Source organism: Kluyveromyces lactis (assembly GCF_000002515.2).
Source record: "Kluyveromyces lactis strain NRRL Y-1140 chromosome D complete sequence".
Lineage (NCBI taxonomy): Eukaryota > Fungi > Ascomycota > Saccharomycetes > Saccharomycetales > Saccharomycetaceae > Kluyveromyces > Kluyveromyces lactis.
In genome coordinates, this window is record NC_006040.1 from 804,245 (window position 1) to 831,370 (window position 27,126).

Here is a 27,126-nt window from a genome sequence, read left to right on the forward strand (position 1 = left end):
TTTCCTTGAGGTTGAGGTTCGAACCTCTATCTAGATGAGATGAGATGAGATGAGCTCTTCTATTTACCAAAAATTTTCTTTTCTATTTCTTTTTTCCTACAACATGAAAAGCGATGAAATGACAGATGAACCTTATATTGTGAATTGCACAATATATGGAATAAATATGTAAGATATATGGAATATACCGTCATCTATGGAAGCAACGGCGCCAAAAGAATGAGCATCAAACGTGAAGGTAGCAGATATCGATACGATCACGAAACGAAAAGAAGCCGCTATGAAGGTGCCCAAAAAAAAGTAATCTTGCCTATATTTGAGCCATCAGGATTATTGGAACTGGAAAGCCACCAGAAAAAAGGCATACAACTTAAGCATGTAGAGCCCAAAGATGCGATATCACCCCACGATTTCTATAAAAAGCTAAAAGTACCTAAGTGGGATCAAATTCGTTATGAGCTTGTTGTGTATAGGAAGGGCGTCAAGGGTGAAGTAAGTAAAACTAAGTTGCATGATAAAAGTTGCTATATTATCGGTAGAGGATTAGGTCAGAGTCTACGACGCTTCGAATCTGATGGAGAGGAAATTATTCTTGCTGATATCCCAATCCAAGAGGAAAGCTGTTCGAAAGAACATTGTGCCGTACAATTCCGACAAGTCGGTGAATCTTTAATTCCATACTTGATTGATCTTGATTCTTCCAACGGTACGTGTTTGAATGATTCAGCCGTTCCTAGCGCCCGGTATATCGAGTTAAAGAGCTCTGATATTATACACGTATCTGAAGATCCAAATGATTCAGATTATGAGCTCATTTTCCTAGCCGTATGATCTATTCTTTTGTATTTTTCATGTACAAGTCCTTCTTGAGAATCGATTTCTTGAAACCTTATATTATTTGTATTTTATAAAATCGGAAATGTAATTTCTATACATTACAAAACTATGTGAGAAAAAGATAAATCAATATCGATGTATGCTAGAGAATGGAAGAGGTAGTTGGACTCGTTTTAAATATGTTAAACAAGAACTTTTTCTTTTTTTTTTTTTTGCTGCTTTATTCTTCTCGTTGCGTACAAGTCAATGGAACTTTCCGCAGTTGTGTTGTTCCAGACATACGGGTCAGCATCAGAGCTTGTCAAATATAGAAATGACATGCGCAAGACAATACAGATTTGGAAATTGAAAGATTGCAAAGTAAACTAAAGTTTTGCTTTCGGATGTGACTTCATTCGCAGGACGGAAGAAAACAAGCATTGTTGAATTCGTTATTTTTTTTCTTTCAGTTGAGTTTATAGTCTCCCATTGTTTTCGGAGTATTGAAGGTGATTATAATTCGTCATCAAAATAGTCGTCGTCATCTTCATCTTCGAATCCCTCTCCTGAAGTAGAGCCTTGAGATGCAGAAGCCTTAGCCAAAATTGGTTCCACGGATTCCTTGAATGAAGCCATCTTTTCTTCGAAATCTTCAGCTTCAGCGACATCAGAGTTGTCTTCCAACCATTCTAAGGATTCATTGACATTGTCTAAAACGGTTTCCTTGTCATCTTCATCCATGATTTCGGCCAATTCACCGTTAACAGAATTCTTCACGTAGTGAACAAAGTTTTCAAATGTGTTAACGAGCTTCGCTCTTAGCCTTGAATTTGGCATCTTCAGCTGCATACTTTTCAGCTTCTTCGACCATTCTGTCGATATCATCCTGAGACAATCTACCCTTGTCATTGGCAATGGTAATAGATTCGGACTTACCAGTGTCTTTATCGGTGGCAGAAACGGTTAGGATACCATTAGCATCCAAAGCAAATGTGACCTCAATTTGTGGAACACCTCTTGGGGCTGCTCTAATATCACTTAGCTCGAAATTACCCAATAAGTTGTTATCCTTAACCATAGCTCTTTCACCTTCGTAAACTTGAATTCTAACAGCCTTTTGGTTGTCAACTGCAGTAGAGAAAATTTGAGATTTTTTGGTTGGAATTGCAGTGTTTCTCTTGATCAATGGAGTCATGACACCACCAGTGGTTTCAATACCCAAAGTCAAGGCATTAACGTCTAACAAGACGATATCTTCGACACCTTCTTCACCAGATAAAACACCAGCTTGTACAGCAGCACCGTATGCAACGGCTTCATCTGGGTTGATACCCTTGGAAGCCTTCTTACCGTTAAAGAACTTCTCCAATAGTTGTTGAACCTTTGGAATTCTTGTAGAACCACCGACTAAGACGATGTCATCGATATCTTCCTTTTGTAGACCAGAATCCTTCAAAACCTTTTCTACTGGCTTCAAAGTCTTCTTGAATAGAGCCAAGTTTAATTCTTCGAATTTAGCCCTAGTCAATGTTTCAGAGAAATCAATACCGTTGAAGAAAGAGTCTATTTCAATACGGGTAGAAGTTTGACTAGACAAAGAACGCTTGGCTTTTTCAGCTTCTCTTTTTAACTTAGCCATGGCTTTATCATTCTTGGTGACGTCCAAGTCATGCTTCTTTTGGAACAGCTGAGCAAAGTGACGGACTAATTTGTAGTCGAAATCTTCACCACCTAAATGAGTGTCACCAGCGGTAGCTTGAACTTCAAAGACACCATTTTCAATAGACAACAAAGATACATCGAAGGTACCACCACCCAAATCATAGACAATAATTTGGTGTTCGTCTTCTGTCTTATCTAAACCATAAGCAATGGCTGCAGCGGTAGGTTCGTTAACGATTCTCAAAATGTTCAAACCAGCAATGGCACCTGCGTCCTTAGTGGCTTGTCTTTGAGCATCGTTAAAGTAAGCAGGTACAGTGACAACCGCATGAGTAACTTTCTTACCCAAGTAGTCTTCAGCGATTTGCTTCATCTTACCCAAAATCATACCAGAGACTTCTTCTGGAGTGAATTCTTTCTTTTCACCCTTCACAGTAACTTCAACATATGGCTTATTGCCCTTGTTAACCACAGTATATGGCAAATGCTTGATATCTCTTTGAACCGTTGGATCGTTGTATTGTAGACCAATCAATCTCTTGATATCAAAAATGGTGTTCTTTGGATTAGATGCAGCTTGGTTCTTAGCAGCATCACCGATCAATCTTTCATCGTCAGTGAATGAAACGTAAGATGGAGTAATTCTGTTACCTTGCTCATTGGCTAGGATTTCAGTTTTACCATTTTTCATCACAGCAACACAAGAATATGTGGTACCCAAATCGATACCAATAACGGTACCATAATCTTCGTGATCTTCAGCAGCACGAGCTACAACTCGCGAGGACTGAGAGCCCGTTAGGGCAATTGGCATTATAACGGCCAAAAGCACATAAAACACGGCTAGTGACGACACTAGCCATCCAACTGAACTTTTCCTGGCAGAAAACATAATGATCTTTGGTTGATCTTACTATTACTAACTTGAAACTAGTAAAAACTGAACCAGACTTGGATTGATTGATTTTGCTTTCTGAGTAAAACACTGATAGTTTTATCAACCTTCAAAATTTGAACGAACAAGAAATAAAATGAATACTTATGTGTCTATACTTAAATAAACGAGAAGAATTATTATAGGTTTTGGAAATTATACCTGTCCTTTATATATATACGTAACTGTGATATATACGTGTTTCTTCATATTTCCACCAAGATTTTCCTCGAAAATCGATGAAAATTCACGGAAGAGAAGAACAAGAAGAAAAGTCATTTTGACACGTAAACCATTTATTTCATTTTTTTTTTCTTTTGAGATCTTAGACAGACAATGTCCGCACAGAATGAGATATGTTTGTTCCTAACGGTGATGTGTCCATTATACCCTGCCTTCAGTCCCTGAGTACCTGCACTAACGTCACGTTTATCCATGCAGTTGGCATGATATTTTGGGATCATCAAATGTAGATCACACAGTGTCAAGATTGGACGAGCATAGGGTTTTGGAAAGAATATAATGATGTATTATCGAGCTGGCGCATACATTACTGTCCTTGGAAAACTGAGTGAAAATGCTTCCATGACGTTCTATTTGGACAAAAGGTCTTAGGACGGGTAACATATATTTCATATGGCTTATTTTACCGCACGTGATATGGAAACCTTGAAGTTATGTGTCTTGACATAATGCTCCGGGACCCGTTACCCTTACATTTAGCCTCGGCCACGGTGCCTGATGTCGAAATATAAACAAGTCTATATGTGTATACCGATAGCTGCTCTGAATTGGGTACTGTGGAGGACGTATGATAACAAGGATACCAGCAACGTTCACATGATTCGTCTTGGCTGAATTTTTCAAACCCGGCATGAAAACTATGCAGTCACTTTCACCTTTATCTCGCAATTCATTTTTCATACAGGCTTAAATGATCTGAAATTTTAACTGTCTTTTTTTTTTCTTTGGGATTAAAGAGGTACTTGGAAAATATATATAAAAATTATGCTTACAGTTTCAATTGTTCACTTCATCAATATTTAATACTCAACATGATGTGTGAGATTTGCAATCCTTTTATACCACTAGCATTCCATTAATTTGAAGCTGATATTTTCGATCTAGACCATTCTGTTTTCATCATACTATTATCAATAAGGGTGTGTTGGTGTGTTCAAAGAAACCTGGTTTTCTGGCTCGATTTTTTATTAGTTGCACCTATTCAGTTTCTTTGCCTAGTCTTTTCATTGAAACCTACTGAAAAGTTCAAGTGTGTCTAGTTTGGCTTTTCTGAAAACAGTTAATTGCACTTTATTGCTTAACCATCTTTTTGAGTTCACTACCGATTTCAAAACTGCTGTGCTAGTGTGACGGACACATTCCAAGTACAGGTCTTCAATCCATTCTTTTTTGTTCCCCGCACCATTATCAAAATATAAGAAAGTGATATACTCACCATCTGGACCTACTTCGCTGAACGTGTACTGTCTTCTGATAAATACAATCAAAAAAAAAAAAATATATTACCCAAGTATAACCCCGCATGTCTTCTTCTCTTCAGTTTAAAAAGGTTGCAGGTAGTGATGGGTCTTCTGCATGGAACACCAATGACCAGCAATATAATGCGTTCGTTCATGAAGGAGATACTGATACTCCGACTTACGTTAAAACATTCCAAAACTGCGTTCGTATATTGAAGAAGTATGCCAGGTTTGTGGGTCCCGGATTAATGGTTTCCGTTTCATACATGGACCCGGGGAATTTCAGTACCGCTGTGGCAGCAGGTTCTGCGCACAGATATAAACTTTTATTCTCTGTTCTGGTCACCAATATTCTAGCAGCATTTTGGCAATGCTTATGTGCTAAGTTAGGTGCCGTCACCGGATTAGATTTGGCTCAAAATTGTAAAAAACATTTACCTCCGACCCTCAATTTGGTTCTATACGTGCTAGCTGAAGTGGCGATTATTGCTACTGATCTTGCGGAAGTGGTTGGTACAGCAATCTCCTTGAACATCCTTTTCAAGATCCCGTTGCCACTAGGTGTCATTTTAACAGTAGTGGATGTCTTGGTTGTGTTATTGGCATACAAGCCTAATGGATCCTTGAAACTTGTACGGTGGTTCGAAGCCTTTGTTTCGTTACTCGTGTTTGCAACAGTGGTTTGTTTCGCAATCGAGTTATTCTCCGTCCACATCGACTCTGTAGGTGAAGTGTTTAAGGGATTCCTACCGTCAAAAGCTGTTTTCGAGAGTGATGGTTTGTATCTAAGTTTGGCAATTCTTGGAGCTACAGTTATGCCCCATAGCTTATACCTCGGATCAGGTGTTGTTCAACCAAGATTAAGGGATTACGACATCAAACAGGGACATTACATTCCATCACAAAATGATGAAGATAATAACCATGATAATTACAAACCTTCTATCGATGCAATCCACGACACATTAAATTACACAATGGCTGAATTATTGGTTTCATTATTTACTGTTGCCCTATTTGTTAACTGTTCGATCCTAATTGTAGCTGGTGCCACTCTATACGGGGTAACTTCAAACAATGCGCACGAAGCAGATCTTTTCTCCATCTATAATCTATTATCAGAAACTCTTTCAAAGACTGCTGGTACAATTTTTGTCTTGGCCTTACTATTCTCTGGGCAATCTGCAGGTATTGTGTGTACTCTAAGTGGACAAATGGTCTCGGAAGGATTCTTAAATTGGACTGTTGCTCCAGCATTAAGGCGTGCATTGACGCGTGTTGTTGCTATAACACCATGTTTGATTTTAGTATTGGTGGCCGGTAGAAACGGTTTATCAGGGGCTCTCAATGCCTCACAGGTGGTTCTCTCGTTACTATTACCATTTGTGAGTGCTCCATTGATTTACTTCACTAGTAATAAAAACATTATGAGAGTTCCTTGGGCTATAGATTGTTCTCAAGAACCGTCAAACTTATTTGCATTACAGAATTTGTCTTCCAGTAACTTAGCCACAGATGATGCTACCGTTATTGCTCATGATACTGATGATGAGGTGGACGCTCATCTAATTAATTCCCCTGAACCTCTATCAGATGAGTCTGTTCATTACAAAGATTTCAGTAACAGCATTTTCACTACGGTTGTTGCTGTCATTGTATGGATCTTCATCTCCGGTTTGAATTTCTATTTACTAATATCTTTTGCTAACGGTCAGGACGTCCATTTGTAGAGTGATTATTTCTTTCATACTAAAAATTAAAAGATATATATATATAAATGCATAGAATATTAGTCAAATTTCACATACTGTACGTATTATTACTGGCAACATTACTCCACCAGTATTTTCATCGAGGAAGCTTACCATATTTGTTTTAATATACATCATCCATCATGGTACCTTACTTTAAAAGATTTGACCTGTCTCTGACACATTTATTTTTCAAATCTGCGTTTCAAGGTAAATTTCTTGTGATCTTCGTGTCAATTTAGATCATTCTTTTAAGAAAAGTAAATTAAATAATAAACAAAAACCTTGGGATTAAGTTTAAGCCACTTTAATGAAAGTTAAGGACATCAAGAGGATTCTTTTATGGACGACATAGCAAGGCAACACTATCAGGATAACGCGAAAATGAGTGATAACATTACTAGGCATAAGTCCCAGAGATGGGTTAGCGCGTCAAAGGCAAACTATGACGGTGCTGATTGGGATGCCTATTCATCTAATTCTGAGGATGAGGGCCTAACGAATAATATTCCGCAACTACCACAGGTAAATATTCCTGAATCTAACAACATTGCAAAATCTAGCTCACCTGATCCATCAATTGGCACCTGCCTAAGATCTGACTCTCTGAATACATCTGTAAGATCAGGAAATAAATCTGTCAATGATGATCTAGATTCTCTAATGCATCAAATATCTCAAGAGATGACTGCAAAAGATGAGGACGTTAACAATACCAGTGATCCAGAGGATGAAGATGATGCAGAATTGAAGGTATCGAAGACTGGCTATTTTGCCGCATACGTAAACGATGAAGATACGGATGACAGAGAATCTGTTAAAAGTGATATAGAATCGGCCAAGCTAGCTGAATCTGCTACGGAGATTAACAAAACAGATAATGCGAAAGCAGAATCGGTTAGTGAAGTTGAGTCTGTAGCAGAATCAGTTAAGAGAGCTAAGGTTGAAGTTGAACCTGTCCAGATTGTGAATGTTGGGGAAGAATCCTTTAAGGGAGATGATTCTGAAGCAGAGTCGGTTAAAAGAGCTGATGTTGAAGTGGAACCTTTCAAGATAGTCAGTGCAGAGGAAGAACCCCTTAAAGGAGATGATACCGAAGTAGAACTTTTCAAGAATGCTGCTTCTGAAGTAGAAACTAGCCAAATATCAGTGGAGTTGCAAGACGAAATGATTGACCCAACAACTGAAATTCCTTCTAGAATACAGGGTGATGTTGCAATTTCAGATGACAAAGGCAGTAAAGACGCGGTAGATGAAGATAACTGGTCCAAATCAGACAGTCATCCAGAATCAATTGGAAGTCAAGATAAAGAAGAGATGCCTCCAAGTTCTATTAATAGTCTTCCGTCAGAATCCCAGTTGTCTATTCAACACTCAAAAGAAGGAGACAGCAATGATTCTGATTCACTGCTAAATGGTTATGGTTCAGAACCAAGTTTGATGAAAGACAATGCGTCGCCTGTAAAGCTTCGTAAAACATCCAAAACAGACCTGTCATATCACGACGGGTATTCATCAGAGTCTTCTGGCGAAGAGAAGGAACGTGCTATTTCCGAAGTTAGCCTGGGACAGTATGTTGTTCATTCTGCAGAATCTTTTAAATTCAGAAACCCTGTCAGGAACTCTGTTCTCGATTCAAGCGATGATGACATAGATTATACTGATGAGGATGGAGATTTAGAAGTCACTAAAAGTGGCTATTTCGCTGCGATGGTTGATGAGGACAAGGAAATCGACGATTCAGATAGGCATACATTGAATAACAACGATACAGATGGACTGACAGCTGATAGCGATGTTAATTCGATAACGGAGAGCGTAACGAAACGATTGAGTCAATCCTCTATAACCCAATCGGACGTTCCAGATCAGAATTCTGAAAATGACGTCGGAGGATATTCTGACAGCTCTGAAGACGAGGAAGACGGCCCACAGAAATTAGCATTCTCAACCAGGGAGTCAATCAATCTAGGCAAGTGGAAACCAGACACCGATGCATTCCGATCTGGTTTTGTTACTGAGACCATCGATATCAACAATCCTCCCGAAGGATACACCGTAAATGAGGACGGGGAAATTGTTGAAGTGAACAAAAACACAACATCCAATATTCAACGCAATTCATCGGTAGCATCAGACGGAGAAAGTCAATTTAATGCTTTTCCACATGACGTTGCATCAGATGATGACGACCTCAAGACGATTGCTGACACTAAAACAATTTATGACAATCAAACCATATATAACGTTCCTGCTCTGATTGCCAATAATGCATCTGCTCCGGCTCTCCCTACGAACATACAAATTACCAATGAATCTACTGACTACGTTTCTAGTAACGATACTATATTCAAACACGTGAACGGTGAAGCTCCAAAAGGTGAATCAAAATTAAAAGAAGCATTCAGTTCTGAAGGAGATGAAATTCCATCAGTGGTTCACCAGTCAACTGTCCCGAATCTAGACTTGGTCAAGCTTTTAAGCAGTAATGAGCTTCACTCCCAAAAACTAAAAAAATTAAACAATTACAAGGAACAATTAAAAGAATATGACTCCGGACTCCAGAGCTGGATCCAATATGCTTTGAAGTCTTCTACCACATCTGATAAGGATTTTATCTTCAAAGACTACAAAGTCAATAAACATGTTCAAGATGCTTATGCTCAAGCGGATATTTTGAGTAAAAAGAACAGCGTCGCAAATACGGTGAACCAAAATGTTACACATTTGAAGAAGAAGATGTTTTCTAGCAGCATGAGAGAAAAATCTAAGGGGTTATTCTCATCTATAGGTAAAAAATTGTAGTTAAAGGCAAGATCCGAATTGTAGAATGCATTTATGTTTACATGTTATGTGAAGTTTATAATTAATGGTTTAAAAATCAATTCGAAGAGTTTTCAACTCTTGTTTTTCCATGCTTTCTAAGCTCCTTATCCATTAAATCTCTAATTCTGTGAGTGCCTGCTATTCCGATGGCCATGACACTCTCAAGTCTATCCAAAGGCACTTTATCTTCCACCATTAATAAAGATAATTTTTCTGATTTACCAATTGTGCCTATGGTAACACTGCTCATTGCATTTTCCTCAAGCGAGTTAAGGTCTAGTAGTGGTGTAGTATCATAAAGTCCCACTGAAACCCCGCTTACAAAATCATACATTGCGATACCAGCATCTATCAGAGCCAATGTTATTCCATTAAGCATTGCCCCAAGAATCCCACCATCTAACTGTAGAGCATGAACTTGAACGTCAATTGACGTACGAGGATAGAGATGAAGCATCAAGTTCTTTTCAAATGTACGCACTAACGAAGCTTGCCATTCTAAGGTTCTTCTTTCATTCTTATGGCTTGATTTGCTTCTTTCCATCTTGGCAAACTTCGTTAAGTTAATAGTAACGGATAAAGTAGCTTGTTTCGTATTGACTTGTGACCTCGAGGATGGTTCTTGAGGACCAGCAACTAATGTGATAATCTTATTGTTACCTTGTTCCAAGTACGAGGATCCATCTGCAGCATTCGGGTGAGTGTTGATGGAACAGTTGAAACTTCTTAGCTCATTCCAACGACGACCATCGACACGCAATCCCTCTGGAGAATATATTTCAAAACGTGACATTATGTTACTCTGTTAGTTAAAGTGGGTTTTCCTACACGCTAGCTGGAGGGGCTAATTTCAATCTGACAGCCTCTGCTTTGAATGTACTTCTTCTAGTAGATGTCGATGAGCTCATATTTCACTTGTAAGATTCAAAACTTGAATACTTTTTTTTTTTCAAATTCTATTTCAATAATCAGTATGAAGAAAACAGCAGCGAGTGAATCTGACAACGGATATGAAATTGGATGAACGGAATGGAACATCAAAATACTCGTCAGGACTTCGATCGTGGCTTTGAAAATGTCACAGTACGCTACAGTATATGCTAAGTTAAAATTATATATTCTTCTTATGTTGATTGTCTTGGAATGACGTTCTGGATTTGATGTCAGTGATAAAGACACCGAGTAGATAGACGTTGATGAGGAAAAACACTATATTGCCAAAGAATAAGTTGGGGAAAAATACATTTTGGCCTTTGAATTCAAGTAGATATGCTTGTGAAAGCCATACGGCTTGAGACAATATCCATAAAAATATACAGACCACACCTTTTCTCCATGTAATGGTTGTATTTGCGAAATAAAATGGGGATAATACCAAATACCAAATGAAATATTGAGAAGTGCATACTTTATTGAAAGTAACGAATGCGTATGTTTGTACGAATAGGACATTCATTAAATTTTCGAACGTCTGTGATTTCCACAATAGATAAGGTAGTACTGCACATAGTGTCAATTGAGGAACGAATGCCAGCTTAGATAGTTCGATAGATTGGGAAAGATGAATACCAGCAGATTCTAAGAGTAAGACCAGGTTCCAAATCGAAAAATTGTGTCTGTGGTCTGTTCTCGTGAGATGGTACATGTACGAGTGTTCGATAAATTCGCTCCCGTAAAGCTTGTACATGAAATACGTCGGCGCAGTTATGCCGATTAGCGTCGATATCCCTATCATGAACAATCGCCAAATGCAGTTTCTATTGTGACTCGACAACAAGAGATATATTCCGATCGGTAGCGCATAGATTATCGGATAGATCTTGAAATGAATCGATAACCCATAGAAAAGTCCTGAAATAAGTAACCTGTCTCTTTTCAAAAAGTATAAAGCACATATGATCAAAAAACATAAAACCGATTCAGCGTTTCCTCGAGTACTTATCGTTATAACAATCGGGTTCAATAACCAAATAGAAGCTAGAATTAGCTGTTTTGTCAATTGACATGAACCTTGTAATAGTTTTATGATCATCACACCTGTAATGAGATCAAATAAAACAAAGAAGACTTTCCCCATATGAATCCACTTTAGATAATAATTGGGTAGTAACAAGAAGCTCAATAAAGGTGTGTACCTGTATGTATCACGCAAATAAGGGGATTGTCCATTGTTAACGTAACCAGCTGCATCATGAAAGACAAAGTAATCGATATCAGTATATTTAACGTCAAAATGCGAGTCTTGGAAAATACCGTAAGAAAAGAATCCAATTCGAAGTAGTAAAGAGACTGTTAATAATAAGATTACTTTTCTATGCATTTCCTGTTAGTAAAATGGCGGGCTTCAAGCAAGCAAGCAGTCGTTATGATCTTCAGATATGATTTTATTGTTCGAAATGTGGTTCCCCAAGGTTGGTATGTAATGCCAAAATCATGGCATTATGTTGAAAAAGTACAATTTAAATATAAAGTCACTTAAAGGTTTCTCGGAGAATCAAAGATGATTATAAGTAAGATGGGAAACCGATGAAGAGAACACCTAAATCGTCAAGGAGCGCAGTTGGTTTGAAAGTTTTGCCTACTTTTCACTAGGATCCACCAAAGTGGAACTATTTTAATTAAATCATGGAGAATAAGGAGGAAGCCACCGAGCTCTCTTATGATGAGTTGATGGATATCATTGTTAATAACAAACCAGTCCCAAACGTAGTGGATGTCCCAGATATCATACTAGACCAATCTTTGGCTACAGAGCATCACTTGAAACCACGGTTGAAGCCATGGGAGCAAGCGAAGGATGTGCCTGTAATGGGAGGTTTAGTTAGACAAAAGGAAGAGACCAAAGGATTGGCGGAAAACGTGGAACTAGTCAAGAAGTCAAATTCACTGGAGAAACTGACAAACTATTACGCCTTAGAGGTTGAGTTTCAAAAACAACTTAAAGGTTATGAGAGTTCTACAGGACTGAAAGGAAGAGGTAGGAGCTCTGCCGCACTTTCTGATCAAAGCTCAAATCACACCGACAAGGTATGAGTCTTTCTAGAAGTAAAGAAGGCTCACATAGGACTACCTTTGTAAGGCAAGGTCTTTAAAACACTTTAATATTTGATATGACTCGACGATTTAATTCAATCCACATCACCTGGACGAAGCAACTAGAAATTACGAAAACTCCGATACCTATTTGTCTCCCTTCTTCTGAAACACAAACTATATTCTTTTGCCAGTAGCAGCTTATTTCGGATAAGAAGTGATCTGATCTCTAAGATGCTCACAATTCAATTATTTTTGATAAGAAAGCTCCTGTAATTCATTGTCAGTGAATTACATACCCCTGAATCCATATTGAAAGTTTCCGCAGTTTGTAGAATTCAGGTTGATCTAATGACGGATATTCAAAAATTATCTTGTAAATAAGTACAATATATATATATATATATATATATATATATATCGCAAGATTCGAACCCATTGTCCGGGGTTACTTAAAGCCAGGAATGCAGCTTGTTGATGTGTTTCTTAACAGGTTGATGCTATTCTATCATAGTATTGGTAACACCTACTTAATGTATTGAGGGTTTAATAATCCGGGTAACCACTGATCTCATCTCGTAAAGTAATGTGCTCATCTTTTAAAATGAATTAAGATTGAATCGGATCAACATTAGTTAGTTCTTTGGAGACACATCCACTTTCATATCGTATAGCATCCAGAGTCTGCCCTTATAGCTGACATGTCATACCTTGTAAGAAGACAATTTTGTTCAAGCTCCCGGGTGTTTGACAAGCTGATAAAGAAACCATGGAGCGAATCGTTGGAAAGGGTATTAACCCTTGAGTCCGTTCCGGAAAGCTTTAGAAACAACAAAGCATTGTATTCTTTGGAACCGTATGAGCTTTCTGCTACTTTCAAAAATATTTTAAAGCAGGGTGACTTGACACCAAATCAGAGAATTCAAGTACATAATAAGTTAATCGAAGAACTGACAAAATTTGATTTCGCTGTTGCCGCTATACACCTAAAAGAATTGGAGCAGATATCAGGACCTTTGTCTGTACCAGCTTTTATTCAAGTACTTGAAAATAACCCAGGAAGAGTTAAAAGTTCATGGGAGTATTTTGAAGAGAACTTTAGTACCGTAAAGCTTTCAGATGATGCTTTGATAACAGTTTTAAATCGCTTGGTCAACTTTGATCCAATCGACATTAGAGATGGCAAAAAAGTAATGACAGTCACAGATGTTGCACGCAGTATCCATATAATCAATCTCATTAGAGATAAACCCAAGATCAGTCATGAAGTTTGGAACAAATTAATTGAAAACATTATTCTCTCAAATACTTCTGTCGTATTACCTAAGGTATTTGAAATCATCCCATTGCAACTCGATATTCCGGAAACATCGGAAGAACTGACGCACCTACAATTATACGTTTTACTCCATTTGAAAAACCTGAGAGATTTGTTTGAAACAGAGCAGAATACGTTTATTAGACTTTTTTCTCTTGTCGGAACACATGATACCGTTCCCATTACTGAAAAAGAAGCACAGGCTTATGAATCGTTTGTCAAAGATTTCAATGCTATTGGAGAAAATTTGGGACTCGAGAGCAGTGATTTAGTGGCCTCAAAAATTGGTACGGGATCGACGTTTGAAGAAATGCTTTCTTTTATCAAACAGGCCGAGATTGATAAAAAGCAACTATCCTTTGCCAAAATGTTATTAAGATATTTAGGTATGCACAAAGGTGATACCAAAAGAGCTTTAGAGTTTTACCATGAGTATTTAATGGCCCATCCATCACATGCTGATGAATTAATGTATGAGTTATTTTTGTCGTTCGCATATCAAAGCTTTGCCCATTCTAACGATAAATTCTTACAAGTTGCCGAGTCTTTGATACCTCCAGACTCATGCGATGAGCATAAACTCAATGTTCTACGCTGTTTGATATTAGTAAACTCGAAATTCAATGTAGACCGTAGTTTGGATATCTTTAACAAAAACATTCAAAGCATAAGCAAGGAAAAGAGTCCAATAACGAACACTTCCGATGCAGCCTTGCTTTGCGAAGATCTTGTTCTGGCATTTTTGCGTAATAAAGACCGTGACTTCGCCCATGTTATATTTGAAGGTGCTGCTAGGGAAAAGATTATAGATGGCCCAACCGCAGTGAAGCGAGTTAAAAACATTTTGACACTTTATGGAGAGAGTATCGAGGAAAAAAATTGTACAGAAATAATGGACAAAGAGATTGAGAGAGTGTTAAAGTCACTCTGATCTCAAACCATCGGTTATACACATATACGCAGACATTGACATATTTACACTATACCCATATGCATTTATATGTACATATCTTATTCGTGATATTGGCACTTCCAAAGAAATGCTTGATTCGTATTTATGTATTGGCTATGAAGTTCTGAGTTACAGACATGAGATCACAAAATGGTAGCACCTTACGGATGCTTTCCTATCTTGCTTGAAAATAGACCCATAAGGCTGGCTTGCTTGACACTTTTCTGTTCCAGTGTGGGAGGTTTTTTAATCTTAAATGTTGGCTTTCCCTGATCACGATTTCTTAATTCAGTTTCAACGTTAACGAACCTGAAGGTTTTATGCAGTTTCTTCTTGTTGGTAGTATCACCACTACGCTGTTTCTTACATTTTGCTTCAGGAGTAGAAGCAGGAACATTACAGTTCTTGAATAAAAGTTGGCAGCGTTCATCCGATGCAGAGGCTGTGCGTTTTAAATTGTTCTTTACCAATGATGCTGCCGGTCCGGTATAATCCAGAGTCTTACGAGCTGCTTCTGTTGTATGTGAATCCTTCAATGCAATCTTCTGACCAGCAGAAGTGGCTCCGAAATCAGTTTGTTTTATTACCGAGATTTGTCCAATCTTAACGTTATCAGGATTTCGAGTTACCTGCCCATCTTTGTAATCTTGCATTATGACTACTAGCGGATTGGTACCTTTGGTATTTGGCAATCCAGAATTGCTCTTTCTACCTCTGCTCTTATTCACTTGGTCGGAATTTGGTTCTGGGAAGCCCGCTTCCTTTTGATACCTTTTATTTTCCAAAATGACTTTCATTCTAAATAACTTGTTGTTAGCATTGTAAGGCTCTGGATTTCGTCACTGTCACTGTTAACTATGTCAGTTACCTACAGAAAATATCAATGACTACAAACAATGTAGTATATGAGTCTTGTTATGTCTCACTTTCATGTGACACTATCTGAAATGAGTATTGCAACTTTGTTTTCAATGTATGTCAGATTTGATGTTTTGATATGCAGGAAAAAGAAACACATCTTTTACTATTGAAAAATTTTTGGGATTCATCTCATCGGACAGATATTTTACTATGGGAAAGCGGTTCCAGAGGTAAACACAACAGTAATTGACAACCCACTGCAGTGACATAACTAAGGCAATTTAAGCTAACGGACTCTCAAAAATACAGTTTCTCGACTATCTGTCATAATGGGTAGAAAAAGATCGCAAAAGGAGATTCAAGAAAGGCTTGCGAAGAGAAGAAAAGATGCCGATGCCCTTCTTGAGACTGGCTTGTTCCAGACTGAGGATGTTGAAGTAGACGATAGAATGCCTTCAAAATCCTCCTGGGATGACGATGAGCAAGATTACGAACTTAAACCTAGAACTCTCAAAGGTCAAGATGATGAAGACGCCGTAGAAGGTTTACCTATCAAGAGAAATGGTAAAGTGGAAAGGAATATCATCAAATCTCAAAGGAATGACGTCCGGAAATCTAAGGAAGATGAAGCAGACAATGAATCAAATGACGAGGAGGAAAATTCGAAGGATGGAGCTGCGTCGTCAGGAGAGGAAGAAGATGATAACGAGGTACCAGACACTGAAGAAACAATTATAGAATTAAAAGAGACAATTGCAGAATTAGTTGAAAGAATTATGGAAGAAGCCGAAGAAAATACGGCAGCATTGACACGTCTACGTAAAATGGCAGGCTCTAAAAATCCGAATACTGCCAAGTTCTCGATATTAGCATTGGTCACCGTTTTTAAAAGCATAATTCCGGGCTATAGAATTAGACCACTAACAGAACTTGAAAAGAAAGAAAAGGTAACCAAAGAAGTGGCAAGATTAAGAAGCTTTGAAGAAAATCTTGTCTTTAATTACAAGGCTTATGTTGATCTTTTGGCTCGCCTTTCTCGTACACCCAACAATGACACTCCAATAAATGTTAATTTGGGCAATATAGCCACCAACGCTGCAATCGAGTTAACATCTAGTTCAATGCATTTTAACTTTAGATCTGAGTTGTTGACTATATTAATCAGAAGGATATCAAAACCAAACCCATCGATTGATCCTTTCTATCATAAAGCTATAAAAACAATTGAAGGGATTTTGAATGAAGATGAAGAAGGTAACGTATCAGTTGAGGTGATCAGACTTTTATCTAAAGTTCTTAAAACAAGAAATTATAACGTTGATGAATCGGTTATTAATGTACTTCTTTCTTTAGATATCCTTCATGACTACGACCCGAACACTAAAACAGAGGAAGAGTTCAAAATGAAGCTAAGGAAGAAGGATAGGGTACATCTTTCTAAGAAAGAAAAGAAAGCTCGGAAGGAAAGAAAATTAATAGAAGAAGAAATGAGAGCTGCTGAACAAGCTGTCTCTGCAGAAGAAAGAGAAAGGAATCAAGCAGAAATTTTGAAACTGACTTTGGCGCTTTATTTGAACATTTTGAGATCCGATATCACCAAACTAGTTGGTTCTGTATTGGAAGGTCTAGCGAAGTTTGGGCACATGGCTAACTTTGATCTTTTGGGTGATTTCTTGGTTGTCATGAAGGAACTCATAGCTAATGCAGAGCTTGACAACCTATCATCTTCTGAGGTGCGTAAGGTATTGCTTTGTATCGTCACAGCCTTTTCCCTAGTTTCCAATCATACTCATATGAAATTATCAATGGATCTATCATCATTTGTCGACGCGCTATTCACAGTACTACCGTATCTATCGTTCGATGCTGATATTGAATTCTCACACAAATCGCTAAGGTTGGCCGACCCCTTGAATAATGAACTCGTCAAACCATCAGTTAACGTATCAACAAAAGCAGAGTTATTGTTGAAAGCCCTTGATCATGTCTTTTTCAGATCAAAATCTGGCACTAAACAAAGAGCTGCTGCGTTCACAAAGAGAATTTACATGGCTTTGCTGCACACTCCAGAAAAAACATCAATTGCACTGCTGAAGTTTTTGGATAAACTAACTACCAAATATCCAGAAGTACTGGGTTTATACTCTACAGACGATAGAATTGGAAATGGGGAGTTCCGCATCGACACAGACTTACCAAGTAGAAGTAATGCAGAAGCAGCAACTATATGGGAAAATAGCCTTCTTGTCAAGCATTACAGTCCTTCTGTTGTAAAAGGTGTAAGATCATTATTCCATAAATCTCAAGAACATAAATAGTTTGGGGGATAAAAAGATAATTAAGAATTCTCTTATTTACCACCTTCATTTCAATGCAATTGCATTAATTATAGTAATATATACTTACTGTAACAGTGTCTATAACTTGAAATTGATGTTACCAGATGCATTATCCTTCTTTATATTACCCTTAACATCAGTTTTGGCACCCTTTTTATCGATAACGGTTATGTTCTTGGATTTAGTCAAGGTATTAAGAACATCATCCGTCTTACTCTTCTTTCTAGGTTGTTCGGCTCTTTTCGCAGATAGCTTCGATCTCTTTCTCTTAGCAGCTCTACGGAGTCTGTTTTTATCCTCTCTGGACAGTTCATCTCTGGACATCACCACACCATTCTTCAAAGTTATTTCATTAGAGTTCTCTGATTTACCAACTTTGTAGATTTCCTGAGGAGCTAATGTGGAACCACTTGACATTGTTAGTGGTTGTGCATCTTCCATAGAAATAGCGGCGGTTTGCACTCTTACTTCAAGATCTTTCTTTATCGGCTTAGGTATGAAGTGGGCTGACGATAATGCATCTAGTTTGTAAACCAAATCTTTATATAGCTCTGAAATTTCATCGTGACTTTTCTGTAATTCTTCTGATATTTCAGTATCCTCGGTAACACCTTTGAAATCATCTTCATAAATTTCAGCTAGTGATTTTGATGACTTTACATCACTTAGTTCGAATCTTGGTTTATTATTGTAGCCTGAAATATCGCTGATAACCCTCCTCTGTAGATCGTTAAAATCTTCTTCCTTGATCCTTCTACGGATCATATTCTCGAGAGTTTCTGTTACCTCAGCTGTTATAACTGGCACAGGTTTGGCAGTTCTTTCGAACTCAAGATCTTCCGTTAACAAGGCATCTTCTGGCCTATCGCGAGCTTTTACTTCACCTTTTAACGCCCATTTCTTCTCAGCAACAGCTTCCTTTTCGAGGGATTCTATTTGTCTTTTTAGCTCAAGTTGTTGACGTTCAAAGGTAGATAATGGTTGTTCAGCAGTTTCTTCATCTGATCCCTGAAAATCATCGTCTTCGTCAGCAAAAAGATCTAACTTAGCTTCCTCCATTGCATCATCATACTCGCTTTCGTCAAAGGATTCATCCTCTTCGGCCTCTGCTTTCTTTGAAGGTCCTGGCCGCCTGTCCTGGGAAGATTTTTTATTAGATGGCTTATCAAAGAAATCGTCGTAATATAGAGCTTCTTCATCTTCCTCCGATGGAACATCTGCGAAATAATCAACTTCTTCGTCATCCTCATCTTCTTCATCTGCATCTTGGCTTCTATTCTCAGCCTCAAGTGTTTGTCTATTGAATTCATCTAGATTGAAAAATTGATCGTTTACACCAAACTTGTCTTCGATCGCTTGTGGACTTTCTTGTGCTTCTACAAATTGATCATCAGGTTCCGAATCACTTTCGTTTTCCAATTTATCTTCTTCCTTCTCATGTAATTCTAAAGGTTCTGGTTCTGAGAACTGTTGTTCTTCATCTAAAACGAGCTCTTCATTTTCTGCTTCTTCCTCCTCCTCTTCAATAGCAGACTCTTCAGAAACTGGAGCTTCGTCTGCAGACATTTCATTGGAATTTTCAACATTAGAGGCATCATCTTCGTCTCCGCTGCTTTCCTCGCTCATATCATTCTCATTATCAACCTTCAGTTCGGCGATTTTTTCCATGATATCACCTTGAACATTATCTAAAATGATTTTTGACTGCCACCATACCTGGTTAGCATCTAGCCCATCAACCACTATCTCATCTAATGTTGTCTTTGAATTTCCATTGTTTTTATTCAGATTGATGACTTCGTCAAAGTAAGTCTTCACTGCCGATAGTGGTTCCTTGGACTCCAGAGCATCCTGGGAAAGAAGTCCAACAGGATTAGTTTTCAAAATTTCCAAAAACTGACTCATGTTGTGTTATGTGTGGGTCAGTGAAACGTTACCTATTTACTGGTGTAGCTGTAGTGGATGTATCGATACGATCAAGCTGCTACTATAGACGCATATTTCGTACATGCTGAGTGATGCGATGAGATGAGTTTTCATCAATTTTTCAGGTATCCAAAAATTTGAAAAAGAAAAAAATGATGGGAACTGTCGCCAATGCGGGTAAGAAGAGAGATAATAGACACAGTTGTGAGGCATTGGTTGGGTGATGAATACTAGACAGAAGTACATATGGGTGAAAAGTCATTATATGAAGTGTGATTCCCTTAGTTTGGGTGCTAAAATTTTGCATAAAGACACGTAGATGCATATACAAGAATGAGGTGCTGGCAAATTCAACAGCATTTGTAGGTAATTCATGAGGTGAAGGAGGCGTATACTCCAAGAGTGGATAATACTGCACTAATTAATATCGTAATATTACACGCTATCAATTCCCAAGATTTAATGGTTTTGTAGCAAATTCTTTTGTAGAACAAACATGGCAGAATGAAACAAATCATGAAACAAAGTGCAGCACCCAAGAATGCAATTATTTTGTCAAATTCAGGGAATAAAATAGCAATAATCACGAACATAACATTCACCATGATTCTGTTAAATATTCTGGTTGCCTTTGCGAAAAAAACCTTCGATGCTGGTTTAGTTTCATCGATGTGCACTACGTTAAACATTGAATCAAAGATGGAGACAATCGGTCTTGCATTAAGTGGTGTTTTGGCAAGTGGAATCAGTGAAAGAAGAGTTGAAATTAGGCCATAAACAAAAGGCGGGTATCCTGGAGTCAATAACACACTTCTTGTCACTTCATTCATAACAAGATTACCGAACATTAAAAATCCAACGACAGCAATTCCGATATCAGTAACAATGGTGATGCTATAAGTGGTCTTCAAACAACGAGTAAACTTCTCCGGATGCCTCATATCACTCTTTAAGTTGGGAAAGACTGCGTGACCTCCCCAGCATGCACTCAATAACCCTAAGGAAAGACAAAACTCCTTGAATGAATTGGGCCACATCGATGTGGCTTCTGGTTGCAATAATGACCCTGGTGAATATTGTTTTAGCAACCCACAGAAAACTACTAACAATGCAGTTCCAATAGTCGAGATAATACCCAACAAAGAGATATTTGATAAAACACTTAATGGCAAAAATATTGGAGGAGTAACTGCAAAAAAAGCGACGAATTTGAAGAAGTTGACCGAATATTCTGGGAACAACGCGTTCAATGAATCACCGAACAAAATGATCAAGGCTACACCACATGCTAATAAATCCATAGCAAATAGGAACGAGATCAATGCACGACCTTTTGGACCAAAAGCTGCATATGCCAAATCTCCGTAAGTCGAAATGGATGGATCTGCATCCAAACATCTTGAAATTAACTGAGCGCTACAAAAAGTAGCAAATGCAAAAATGAATAAGATTGGAACACCTAATACCCATCCTGCATATCTAAGACCCAATGGTAATGCTAATAGTCCGATACCGATTAGCACGTTGATTGAGTTGAAAATTGTCTGAGGTGCGGTCGATTGACCAGCGATGACAGTGATCACTTTTCCAGCCTTCGTCTCAACTTGTTTCAAAATGATTGCATCTGCTTCTGGACCAACGGCATTGCCCGAATCATCGAAGCTGTATTCAGTTAAATGATGCGGACCCATCGAATCATGAGAAAAAACACTCTGTAACCCATCCGATTCATCAATAGGGTTTTCAAAATTCCCATATGGAGTCCCAGCTTGGATGCTACTTCTTCTTGACATTGCTCCGTAAAGGTCTGCAATTGACGGCTTGATGGAAACAGTCCCAGGCCCCGTAATAGCAAATGAGAGTTTCCTACCATGATGAGAGAACCCCAAAGTATCTGGATCGTAACACTCATCTCCATCAGCACCGATATAAGAACGTTCTCGATCAGCGTTCATTTCGATTGCTTTGAACGAATTAGCTCTTTGGAATGACGTAGCAAACCTTCCCAACGAATTCACACCTCTGAACGACCCAATCGGTTGATCTAAAATAGAGGTACGTCGTCTAATACCTTGATACTGTGTTGGCATTTCCGAAGAACCATCGAGATAGTCAGGGTAGTCATTGCTGCTACCTGCACCAACACCAGCACCAAACCGTCTGTCTTTGTTGATAGGAATAGACACATAGTGCACCTGCGCAGCAGAGGAGGAGTCTGCCTTCAAGGACTGATGTTCCGGGTCAACCTCTTGAACCATTACGATTGTACTGGGATGAAATAAGCAACTTAACTGAACGCAGTATAGTGAGCCGCAAAATTATAGGATCAACCAGTTCTATAAGTTCAATCTTCTGTATGCGTGTGTTGTTTTTCCCTTCAGTGAATGAGATCTAAAGATATCGATTTAATGATCTTCTGTAGATCAAACGCCCTGTTCTTGAAAACGTTATTAAATGTACCGAGTCAAGAGTATGAACTATAACATACAAGTATATATAAGTGAATTCTAATCTCACAGTTAGCCCTGTCGAAAGATGTAACCTTTCTACATTATGGAAAACTGGATAGAAATAGAGCAAGAAACGATTTCCTTAAAAATTAGGGCTTTTTGCCGCATTCGGATGGTATCGCAACAACGACAGCGATACGGCAATATCTTCAATTCCCAAATCTAGCTGATACTCTACCAGCGCTCAAGAACTACCCGAATTTAAAAAAAAAAAAGGTATAGTACAAAGCTCAACTGGGAAACCTGAGAATAGTATCCTCAGATTATCAGAGATAACTCCTCTGTTCCTAGCTTAATCTCGTCCATTATCTTTATTTTTCCATTATGTAGCTGATAAGTTTCTACAGAAAACCCAAAGAAAATCAAGAATTCGTTTAATTCATCTATGCATATCTCGAGGATTTGTATGCGTTCCTTCAAATTAGCCCGTGAAAGTACAAATCAGTGCTTAACTAAGACCAAGGTTGTTCTTCATCGTTCCTCTCTGCAGACACACGCCTCAGGGTTCTTTGCGACCGACTTCTCTATACCTGATTTTCTTTCTGTATTGAATACTATTGTCCAGGGCAAAATCCTAACAGTTTCTGCGACTTGTTAGTGTAGAAACAAAAATTGCGTATGTTTAATTTTCGTAACATTATCCAAAAACGAAATTGGTTGATAAAAAAAACACACATTGATCTAACTCATCTTGTCATATGAAATATACCTTATATGCATCGTAATGCTTCAAGTCTGCGTGTTCTTCAGGTGTGTAAGATAGTCCACTCTGTTAAGTACATTGGATCCACTGCCAGAAGTGAAATATAAAGAAGAAACCTAGACAAGAATCACTCCAAAAGAAGAGACTGGAAACCCCTAGTCTGGTATATTAGGAAAGGAGGAAATAAGGATCTAGCTCTAGAGATGAAGGTCAGTCTGATATATCAGCTGTTTAGTCTTTTCGTTATTTCACCATTTGTCGGAATCGTGTTGTTTGCAGCTGCTTTTGGTGATGATGATGATTTCCCCTTCAGTACAGTGATCGATATACTTTCACAGAACCCAGAGTTTTCGACTTTTTTACGACTTATTCAACGAGAAGGCCATGTTCCGACGCTAAATGCTATGGATAACTATACATTGTTTGCCCCAGTGAACTCTGCATTTATAGATGATGATGAATCTAGTATTGGCGCCGATTTTGTCTTAGAAAACTACATCTTGTCGGATGACGTACTGATTATTTCAAATATCGCACCAGGAACGTACCTCTTGCAATCAGAATCTTACCCTATGTCTTTATATAAGGGAAACGATGGTAAAAGTGCGCTAAATGATGTCATACATATAGTAGATCCAAACTTGTCGCCGAATTTCCAAAATGCCACTGTTCACGGCATAGATGCGTTCATTAAGAAACCACCCACGTTATACGATTTGGTTTCCTCACACGTTGATACTGAAAGGGAACCAATAACGCTAATGAAACACCTTATCGAAAGCTCATATCAAGACATTGACAGTATGGAAGTGGATAGGTTTAAGTTACAACCCTTTGTCAATGGGTCCACCATTTTTTTGCCCACTGATAAAGCGTTGCGTAAGTTTTTCAATGATATAGAGTTGAGCTACTTGTTTGACCTCAGTGATTCGGAATTCACGGTACCTGCGAGGAAGCAGGATATTGAAGTTCTCATCAAAAAGATTACAGTAAATAAACTCTTTGGTGGTGTGATACGTCAAAATGATGATATAATAGAAAACAAGAACGGGGAACCTTTGACGGTATTTTCGAAGAATAAAGGTCGTGATCTTGTTGTTAATGGTTCGGCAGCTTTGATGAGTAATTTAATTTATGACCAAGGCATTGTGCATGTAGTATCAGATCTACCAATTGTGGATACAGATTTGGATTTTAATGCAGAGAAGTATTTAATGGGTCTTAACGCATCGTCTTTCGTGGAAGAATTGTATATTAGAGAATTTCAAAGATTAATTGAGGATCCAAATACTGAACAAACGATATTCGTAACTAAAGACGCTTTGTTTGAGAGTTCTGCAGCTGGAGGATTGTCGAAGGCTCAGTTATTGTACCATTTTATAGAACACAAGGTGAATTTAACGGATGATTTTAAAGATGGCGTATTCCCTACGCGATTATATGAATCGATGTATTGCTCATCCAACAAGAAATTAGGCGGCAAATGTCAGCGGATGAAAATATCTAAATTTGGTGAGCATCTGTATTTGAACGAGAAATTTCACGTTTTGAACTTAGATCCAATTTTGATCGATAATACCATGATTTATATTGTTGACGACAATCTCATGCTTCCAGGTGATCTCATTCCATCAGTGAATCCCTTTTTCCATTGTTCAAAATCATTGAAATTCTTGCAGCAGTTGAATCTTCTAGATTTGAAGCCAAATAAAGAGGGATATACCTTACTCTTACCTTGCTTCAATTCGTGGAGTGAAATGCAGCTTGTTACAGATTACCTACAAAGAAATATTTCTGCTATGAATATATTGATGAAGAATTACGTCTTGAACGGTTTAATCTATTCCGACGATTCGAACAATACCATGAATACCACAAACTTATATGGAGAAGAAGTTCTTGTTGAAATAGGGACATCAAACAGCTCCACAGATTACTTGCCTTTATCCTTGTCCACCGTTGATCATGAAATTGAGCTCAAAAAAAGTTTTGATATGATATTCAACCAAGGAGTAGTTCATCCTGTGAATGAGGTTTTTTTCCCCGAAAACTTGGATATACATTTGAGACATTTGATAGAAACGATCGGTACTTACGACTTCTTAGTCTTCCTAGAAAAATATCCAGAGTTCAACGACATATTGACAGGATCTGCACCATACTCATTGTTGATACCGACACAGAGATCATTACTAATGGAAGGTATTGATCTCAATTACACCAAATTAGAGAAGTTTTTAAAACTTCATATTTTACCCGAAAATCAAACAAGTTTATTGTTAGAATGTGCAGATAAGATTGATACAACTGCAGGTGAATCTTTAAAATGTAGAGAAGCTTCAGATAATGTTTTGCTACTCAGTGTGATAGATGGTATTGATAAAGAAGTTAGAATTTTGAAGAAAGGCTGCACGAGCAACAACAGCGCATCATGCGTTTTCTTGATTGATAGACCAATTTCTGTTAACTGGTTAAGTAAGGAAAGGTACAGCATCACGTTGCCTGCCCTCTCTTTTGCATTAGGTACTGTTTTAGGCACAATGTTTTTGTTTTCTTTACTTTTGTGCGTTATTGTGACATGTGCCCATAAGAAGCCATCAAAAGGATATAAATCTCGCAGAGCTTCTGATGCAGAAAACAACGAGGAAGAACCATTAATTCCGTCTGAAAACAGTTCTGCTGTTGTTCCAAATTCCAGCTATCAAGCCACTGTTAACGCTGCTAGAAATCATAACCAAGTTTCACCCACTTTTGAAAGCTCGTATTCCTCAAATGCGAAAACAGCACCAATGAAAGTAGGCCAAAATATCACCGAAGGTTTAGCTAGGGATTGATAAAAAAAACTATGTCCTGATTTAAATGTTGCTGGTTAACAGATCAGGAACTATCTTTTTTGCTGGCCAAACAGTAGTGGTAATGGATACGAGTCCATACTGAAGTATAAGGAATAATGAATTTTCTACTGACTGTATAAAACTTAAATATATCCAATTGATAAATATAATGGAGACTGTTAAGCGAAGGTCCTGAACTATTTTCTGAAGATGCGATTAGCAGTGATTTACATTCCCCGATAATAATTGATTGTCAGCGCAAATACAACTTTGGGTTTGAAATATGTAAAACACCGTTAAAATCTATTGCTGCATTTAAAACAAAAAAGTTTTTAAATAAACAAAAAAATGACGACAACAGCAGGACTCGAACCTGCGCGGGCAGAGCCCAAAAGATTTCTAATCTTTCGCCTTAACCGCTCGGCCATGTTGCCCAATTTCTGTAGGAAGAGATGTTTAATCAGAATATATCGACCAGTACATTACACAGTTTCAACAAGAAGGGACTCCTGTTCGTTACTAAGCCTGGAGTGCACAGAGATGCTATTGGATCAATAGTCCTCCGTAGAACAGACATATCTAAAATTATTGAATGAAATACTGGTATGGTTATAAAATCGGCTACCCCGGGGTATCAATGTTACGCTTGTCAAAAACACGTGCAATCGGATACAATTAACAGCTAATACTCACAGTAATGCTCTCCCAAATCAGATGGTAAAAAAGCAGTTTGAATTATTTCAACAAAACCTCTGCTAGGAACCACAAACGCGGTATATATTATGTAGCGTGATTTGTTGCCAACACACGTTGTACAAGAAAAGAAATGTTAAGAAGTCTAACTTATAAAAAAATAACGACAACAGCAGGACTCGAACCTGCGCGGGCAGAGCCCAAAAGATTTCTAATCTTTCGCCTTAACCGCTCGGCCATGTTGCCTAATTTCTGTGGAATGTTTACAACCAAAGAACCATGCTGTAAAAATTTTCTGGCAGGGAGAGATATTTATATTGAGTTATGGTCATGTTTTGTGGTCAATAGTTTCACAAGAGTAATATATCATTCGACAATTCATGATGACCGTGACGCTTAGAAGCTTATTGAAAATGTCATGGTTACTAGAAGCTTCAGTAATGTAATAATAGCCTTCGTTCACTGAGAAGTAGTTTCGTCTTAA

General features: G+C 38.0%; 13 protein-coding genes and 2 non-coding genes across 15 annotated transcripts; 7 read left to right on the plus strand and 8 right to left on the minus strand.

Annotated features, from left to right (window-relative positions):
- Nucleotides 1-177: 177 nt before the first annotated feature.
- On the plus strand, nt 178-831 carry PML1 (Pml1p; the record flags this gene model as incomplete). Its single annotated transcript, XM_453486.1, has 1 exon — nt 178-831. The coding sequence occupies one exon, from the start codon at nt 178-180 to the stop codon at nt 829-831; it is 654 nt and encodes a 217-aa protein (XP_453486.1).
- A 787-nt stretch (nt 832-1,618) lies between these two features.
- Nucleotides 1,619-3,370, minus strand: KAR2 (Hsp70 family ATPase KAR2; the record flags this gene model as incomplete). The annotated part of the gene is made up of 1 exon (XM_453488.1): nt 1,619-3,370. The coding sequence occupies one exon, from the start codon at nt 3,368-3,370 to the stop codon at nt 1,619-1,621; it is 1,752 nt and encodes a 583-aa protein (XP_453488.1).
- Nucleotides 3,371-4,958: 1,588 nt separating this feature from the next.
- Nucleotides 4,959-6,626, plus strand: SMF2 (divalent metal ion transporter SMF2; the record flags this gene model as incomplete). Its single annotated transcript, XM_453489.1, has 1 exon — nt 4,959-6,626. One exon carries the CDS (start codon nt 4,959-4,961, stop codon nt 6,624-6,626), a length of 1,668 nt encoding a protein of 555 aa, XP_453489.1.
- A 363-nt stretch (nt 6,627-6,989) lies between these two features.
- On the plus strand, nt 6,990-9,452 carry FYV8 (Fyv8p; the record flags this gene model as incomplete). Its single annotated transcript, XM_453490.1, has 1 exon — nt 6,990-9,452. The coding sequence occupies one exon, from the start codon at nt 6,990-6,992 to the stop codon at nt 9,450-9,452; it is 2,463 nt and encodes an 820-aa protein (XP_453490.1).
- A 76-nt stretch (nt 9,453-9,528) lies between these two features.
- SKI6 (exosome non-catalytic core subunit SKI6) lies at nt 9,529-10,266 on the minus strand (the record flags this gene model as incomplete). Its single annotated transcript, XM_453491.1, has 1 exon — nt 9,529-10,266. One exon carries the CDS (start codon nt 10,264-10,266, stop codon nt 9,529-9,531), a length of 738 nt encoding a protein of 245 aa, XP_453491.1.
- A 318-nt stretch (nt 10,267-10,584) lies between these two features.
- On the minus strand, nt 10,585-11,793 carry GPI14 (glycosylphosphatidylinositol-alpha 1,4 mannosyltransferase I; the record flags this gene model as incomplete). Its single annotated transcript, XM_453492.1, has 1 exon — nt 10,585-11,793. The coding sequence occupies one exon, from the start codon at nt 11,791-11,793 to the stop codon at nt 10,585-10,587; it is 1,209 nt and encodes a 402-aa protein (XP_453492.1).
- A 305-nt stretch (nt 11,794-12,098) lies between these two features.
- On the plus strand, nt 12,099-12,506 carry KLLA0_D09669g (uncharacterized protein; the record flags this gene model as incomplete). Its single annotated transcript, XM_453493.1, has 1 exon — nt 12,099-12,506. One exon carries the CDS (start codon nt 12,099-12,101, stop codon nt 12,504-12,506), a length of 408 nt encoding a protein of 135 aa, XP_453493.1.
- Nucleotides 12,507-13,207: 701 nt separating this feature from the next.
- MRX12 (Mrx12p) lies at nt 13,208-14,755 on the plus strand (the record flags this gene model as incomplete). Its single annotated transcript, XM_453494.1, has 1 exon — nt 13,208-14,755. One exon carries the CDS (start codon nt 13,208-13,210, stop codon nt 14,753-14,755), a length of 1,548 nt encoding a protein of 515 aa, XP_453494.1.
- Nucleotides 14,756-14,937: 182 nt separating this feature from the next.
- On the minus strand, nt 14,938-15,573 carry KLLA0_D09713g (uncharacterized protein; the record flags this gene model as incomplete). The annotated part of the gene is made up of 1 exon (XM_453495.1): nt 14,938-15,573. One exon carries the CDS (start codon nt 15,571-15,573, stop codon nt 14,938-14,940), a length of 636 nt encoding a protein of 211 aa, XP_453495.1.
- Nucleotides 15,574-15,966: 393 nt separating this feature from the next.
- On the plus strand, nt 15,967-17,955 carry NOC3 (Noc3p; the record flags this gene model as incomplete). The annotated part of the gene is made up of 1 exon (XM_453496.1): nt 15,967-17,955. One exon carries the CDS (start codon nt 15,967-15,969, stop codon nt 17,953-17,955), a length of 1,989 nt encoding a protein of 662 aa, XP_453496.1.
- A 99-nt stretch (nt 17,956-18,054) lies between these two features.
- Nucleotides 18,055-19,881, minus strand: MPP10 (rRNA-processing protein MPP10; the record flags this gene model as incomplete). The annotated part of the gene is made up of 1 exon (XM_453497.1): nt 18,055-19,881. The coding sequence occupies one exon, from the start codon at nt 19,879-19,881 to the stop codon at nt 18,055-18,057; it is 1,827 nt and encodes a 608-aa protein (XP_453497.1).
- Nucleotides 19,882-20,273: 392 nt separating this feature from the next.
- Nucleotides 20,274-22,160, minus strand: AVT1 (Avt1p; the record flags this gene model as incomplete). The annotated part of the gene is made up of 1 exon (XM_453498.1): nt 20,274-22,160. The coding sequence occupies one exon, from the start codon at nt 22,158-22,160 to the stop codon at nt 20,274-20,276; it is 1,887 nt and encodes a 628-aa protein (XP_453498.1).
- A 1,158-nt stretch (nt 22,161-23,318) lies between these two features.
- Nucleotides 23,319-25,949, plus strand: KLLA0_D09801g (uncharacterized protein; the record flags this gene model as incomplete). Its single annotated transcript, XM_453499.1, has 1 exon — nt 23,319-25,949. One exon carries the CDS (start codon nt 23,319-23,321, stop codon nt 25,947-25,949), a length of 2,631 nt encoding a protein of 876 aa, XP_453499.1.
- Nucleotides 25,950-26,301: 352 nt separating this feature from the next.
- On the minus strand, nt 26,302-26,383 carry KLLA0_D09823r. The gene has a single exon. It is a non-coding gene; the product is annotated as a tRNA-Ser (tRNA).
- Nucleotides 26,384-26,806: 423 nt separating this feature from the next.
- On the minus strand, nt 26,807-26,888 carry KLLA0_D09845r. Its single transcript has one exon. It is a non-coding gene; the product is annotated as a tRNA-Ser (tRNA).
- Nucleotides 26,889-27,126: the final 238 nt, after the last annotated feature.